The sequence below is a fragment of the Bombus bifarius genome, unplaced genomic scaffold (genome assembly GCF_011952205.1).
Source record: "Bombus bifarius isolate JDL3187 unplaced genomic scaffold, Bbif_JDL3187 scf7180000010247_frag, whole genome shotgun sequence".
NCBI lineage: Eukaryota > Metazoa > Arthropoda > Insecta > Hymenoptera > Apidae > Bombus > Bombus bifarius.
Genome location: NW_022885574.1, coordinates 23,639 through 29,097, shown reverse-complemented (window position 1 = coordinate 29,097; position 5,459 = coordinate 23,639). Strand labels below are relative to the sequence as shown.

The window sequence follows — 5,459 nt, the reverse complement described above, 5'->3', positions numbered from 1 at the left end:
CGCGGGCGTGACAGAGATAGTGAGGAGAACGGACCCTGTCACCGACGTACTCGCTATAGCGCAAGGACGCATAGCAACACTGGAGGCGGCGGTAGAGGCACTCCGAAAAGAGCCGGCCTCGCGCCCCACCGCGGATGAGAGCAGCTACAGGGCGCGTCTCGCTGCAGTCGAGCACCATGTAGAGGAGATGAGGTCCTTGCTGCACCGACTGGAGGAACAACTGCAGGGAACAGAAAAAGGAGAAGGAAAGGAGGTCGCCCCTGCCGCGAACACGAGAGGGATGGAGCCTGGAGCCCCAAGCGCCCCAGCGCTCAAGGGAGGCCGAACGGCTGTCACCGAATGGCAGACCGTCGGAAGGAAAAGAAGAGGAAAGAAGAAGGAGGCAGGGAAGAAGCAGCCGGCGAAGCTGATCCCCGAGACAGGGGCGGAGAGCCAGAGGAAAACTCCGGAGAGTGGATTGGAGAACGCACGAAGAGGGGGTGGCAGGGGGCCCCTCCCGCGCGCACCGCGAACGTCAGCGGTAACAATCACCCTGACGGACAAATCGAGCCAATCCTACGCGGAAGTGGTGGCTGCGGCCAAGGACAGTGTCTCCCTGACCGATCTCGGCATCAACACGATGAGGATGCGGAAGACCATCACCGGAGGTGTCATCTTAGAGGTCCCTGAGGACCAGGGAAGGGAGAAGGCCGCAACGCTCGCAGCACAGCTGACGCGGGCTCTGGACCCGAACGAGGTCCGCGTGGCGACCTCCTTCCGAGCCGCGGAGGCAAGGGTGTCCCTGATAGACATAGCGGCCACCAAGGCGGAAATTCAGAACACCCTGGCGAGGGAGAGCGGTTGCAAGCCGGAGGACATCCGGCTGGGAGAAATCCGCCCCGCCCGGAACGGACTTGGCACCGTATGGATACGAGGCCCTGCCAGTGCAGTGAGGAAACTGGCCCAGGCTGGAAAGGTCGCCATAGGCTGGTCGACGGCGAAGGTCGAAGCCATCGAACGGAGACCGTTACTGGAGATCCACGGCTGCAAGAGGCAGCGAGAAAAGCTCCCCGTCGCAAAGCGACCCTAAGCGCGCGAACAAGGAGGTAGGCACGGAGGAAGCCACAAACAAGGAAAGAACACCAAAGAACTGAGAATGCGCATCCTCCAGACTAACCTGGGAAGGTCAAGGCGAGCACAAGACCTGCTCCACCAAACCATCCGGGAGAGCACGGTCGCCCTAGCGGTGGTGGCGGAACCATACAGAGTTCTGGATGCCCCGGCGTGGGTCGGAGACACGGACGGAATGGTTGCCGTCACCAGGACATCAACGCCCGGGGCGTTCGCCCACGGAGCCCTGCAGGAACGCGGCAACGGGTACGCCGCGGTCGAGTGGGCAGGGATGATGGTGGTGGGGGTGTACGTGTCACCTAACAGCGGACGGGCAGCGTTCGAAGAATTCCTAGACGGAGTTGGTGACTGCGTCAGGCGACGACTCCCCCGACAAGTGCTCGTCCTGGGAGACTTCAACGCACACTCCACGGAATGGGGGAACGCCAGGACCAACGCGAGCGGCCGCATGCTATCAAACTGGGCCGCGGGACTTGGACTTGTGTTAGTGAACAGGGGCTCGACCAGTACCTGCGTGACGTGCAGAGGGAGCTCCATTGTTGACATAACATGGGCCTCCCCCGAGGCATTCAGGCGGAAATCAGGCTGGAGAGTGGCCGAAGGGGTCGAGACGCTGTCGGACCACCTCTACATATTCATGGAGGTGGACGCACCTGGACCTGGAATGCCGACGACAAACGACGGGCGCGGCCCGCCGAGGGGGAGACACGCGCGCCCACCACCTAGATGGAAAATAAAGGAGAGGAATGAAGATCTACTCCGGGCGGCTGCTATAGCAACAGCTTGGAGCTGGGAGGCCTCAACAACGACGACCGAAGCAGACGTGGAAGAGGAGGCCGAGAACCTCCGCCAAGCCATGACAGCAATCTGCGACGCATCCATGCCACGAGCCACACCGGGCACGGTGCGAAGCAGAGCAGTTTACTGGTGGAACCCCGACATCGCGGAACTGAGGACGAGATGTGTCCGGGCTCGAAGACAGTACCTAAGGGCCCGCCGCTGGCTACGACGCGACGAAGAAGAAGTCTCCTTGCGCTACCGGACGTACCGCGCGCTACGGCGCTCGCTACAAAGGGAAATTAAAAAAGCGAAGGACCGTGCCTGGTCCGAACTGGTCGAAACAGTCGAGTCGGACCCATGGGGGAGGCCATACAGGACGGTGACACAGAAACTACGCGCGAAGGACCCCCTGACAACGGCGGAAATGGAACCTGCGCTGCTGACGCGGATCACCGGAACGCTCATTCCCCCACAAGAAAACAGAGCGGCGGAACGGCCACGGGAAACGACACGACCGCTGGAATGGAGGGACGACTGGGAAGTCACGGAGGAGGAGATATGGGAGGCAACCAGAAGAATGACCGCCCGCAACGTGGCACCGGGCCCGGACGGAATCCCTGGCCGGATCTGGGGGGAAGTGATGGGGGTCAGGGCCCCCAGACTCCGGCACCTCTTCACAAGATGCCTGAGGGAGGGAGTCTACCCACGGGCGTGGCGGACGGCGAGGCTGGTCCTGCTCCATAAAGAGGGCCGACCGACGACCTCGCCGTCAGCGTACCGGCCGATATGCCTACTGGACGAGGTCGGCAAACTACTCGAGAGGGTAGTCGCCGTCCGGTTGGAACGACACATAGCGGGCCAAGTGCCAGGTTTGCACGAAAGCCAGTACGGCTTCCGGAAGGGGCGGTCGAGGATTGACGCGGTCAGACGCGTACGAGCGATTGCGGAGGACATGGTCTCCCGGAAAGGCGTGGCGCTGGCGGTTTCCCTGGACATCGTCAGTGCGTTCAGCACCATGCCATGGGACAGGATAGTGACGGCCCTGGAGCACTTCGAGATTCCCAGCTACCTCGTCCGATTGATCCGAGCCTACCTCGACGACAGGTGGTTGTGTTACACCAGTAAGGAAGGAGAGGAAAAGCGATCCGTTGAGCGTGGCGTCCCGCAAGGCTCGGTGCTGGGCCCCATACTATGGAACGTTGCGTACGACGAGGTACTACGATGCCCGCTACCCCCAGGCGCGGCCATAGTATGCTATGCGGACGACACCCTAATCCTGGTCGAGGGTCGTGGCTGGCACGAGACGCTGCGCATTGGCGGAATAGCAACGGCCTGTGCGACCCGTGCCGTGGACGAACTGGGCCTGAGTCTCCCCTGCGAAGTCGGAGACCACCTGGTTCTTTGACAGGAAGAGGCGAGGGACACCACCGCCCGGCCTATGCATAAACATGGCAGGTAAAACCGTCCGGGTGGGATCACAGATGAAGTATCTGGGACTCACCATCGACAGCCAGTGGACGTTCGAGCCACACTTCGACTCACTGATCCCGAAGGTGTCAGCGGCTGCCAATGCCCTGTGCGTCCTACTACCGAACATCGGCGGGGCCGGAGACGCGGTGCGCCGACTTTACGAGGGCGTCGTTCGGTCACGAGTGATGTACGGGGCCCCAGTATGGGCGGACGACCTGATGGCAAGCCGTCGCAGCATTCTGCTCCTGAGAAGACTGCACAGAATGACCGCCATCAGAATCATTAGGGGATACCGGACGGTGTCGCACGCGTCGGCGTCCACCCTAGCCGCGTCTCCCCCGTGGGAGCTGCGGGCGCTGGCGCTCAAAAAGAGATACACCCGCCGGAGAGAATGGCACCCGGGAGAAGACCCCACCGAGCAGGCGGCTTCAAACGACACAGGAACCGCCGAAGAGGACACATGGAACCTGTGGCGATCCCAACTGATCAACGGGAGAAGCGAACACCGAGGCGCGGATGCGGTCCTACCAAACTGGAAGGCATGGAGGAGCCGCCACGGCCTCCCACTCACATTCAGGATGACACAAGTACTCACCGGACACGGCGTGTTCGGCGAGTTCCTGAAGAGAAAACGGCGAGATACGACAGACATCTGCCACCACTGCGGAGAGGGCAGGGACACAGCGCAGCACACCCTGGAGCTCTGTCCGGCGTGGGAGCCGCTCCGCTACACCCTGCGGCACGCCGTAGGAGAAACGTTGACCCCCTCAGCGATTGTGGAAGCGATGTTGAGAGGGTCACAGGAATACGAGACCGTCCGCCTCTTCTGCGAGCGAGTTATGCTCGCGAAGGAGCGAGCGGAAAGGGAGAGAAAGAAAAACTCTCAACCCTGCAGGATAAGACGATGGAGAAGGATGGCAGTCAGACGACCCAGAGCCGCCCCGCCTCCACCGCAATGGACTACGACCAGAAGAAGTGACAGCACTAGGGGCAACGACATCCCCCTAACGCCTACTCAATAGCCGGCTCGAACTAAAGAACGCGTGAAGTGGGTGCAACTGAAGTTAATTCATAGTAGAATCCTGGAGCATCCCTGTCATACGCGTCGGGTGGTCATCGTGGAGCTTTAGTTGGTAAGAGTCCGACACTACTGTGCTGTTACGCAATTACTGGAACAGCGGAGTGTCCATGAGGATTTCTCCACGCAAAAAAAAAGAAAAAAAAAATTTGTATGTGAGTTACTCTGGCTTATCAATATGCCGTGTTCAAAGTTGGCCAAGCTGAATACTGTCACAGGCCTCTATCTTCCTTAATAAGAGCTGTAGGGGATCGAACAATGAGACTACCAATATGTGTACTCGTTAGTGTATTTGAAACAGATCTTGTCGCGAAACGATATCTATACAGACGTTTAGTCACACTTTATACTGAATCGTTTGCGATCACGTTCGTTTATTCATTATCGTCAGAAGAAGGCCAAAAGATACAAATTCGTCTTGTTTTACGGTTACATGTAGCGGCGCCATTGTTTTGCCCGGAGTTTATAATTCCTTACAATACCTCTTGATGTTCCGAAGCAAAACAACAACATTGTTTGAAGCATATTCTAACTCTTGTGCCGCTACAGAGCTTTTTAAGGCATGGATAAATTGAATGCATCTTTGTTGAGTCTAGATGATCCAGAATGGCGAACTACCGCAGGTAGAGCAACTAATCGAAATATTAGACATGCACATATACGTAATATGTTTAACATGAATAGGAAATTGTTTTGAAATTTAACAATCATTGCAATAATTACATCGGTTCGAAAGTCGTATTACTAGATACTTATTGTAATATCGTAAAGTAATTCGAATTAGAAATGAGTTGAAAATAGAAAAACCGTGTACGCCGCGATTCTGTGGTTCGTTTACATTTAAGAGTGCCTACGTGACTAAAGGCACGTAGTTGGTAGTTCCTACATAGGTATGAGGGAAACAATAGACAACGGTAGAAGAAGGACGGTTTCGCTACGCAAGGCGAGTTGAAAAGTGTGCGTGTTGCGAGAATCAGAGCTAATTGAATCGTCGAAGAGTAGAGTCGTTAGAGGTATCGAG

At 57.5% G+C, this 5,459-nt stretch overlaps 1 protein-coding gene across 1 annotated transcript; it reads left to right on the top strand.

Moving 5' to 3' along the window:
• Positions 1 to 3,338: 3,338 nt before the first annotated feature.
• LOC117216143 lies at positions 3,339 to 4,382 on the top strand. Its single transcript, XM_033462658.1, has 2 exons — positions 3,339 to 4,156; positions 4,256 to 4,382. Exons 1-2 carry the CDS (start codon positions 3,339 to 3,341, stop codon positions 4,380 to 4,382), a joined length of 945 nt encoding a protein of 314 aa, XP_033318549.1.
• Positions 4,383 to 5,459: the final 1,077 nt, after the last annotated feature.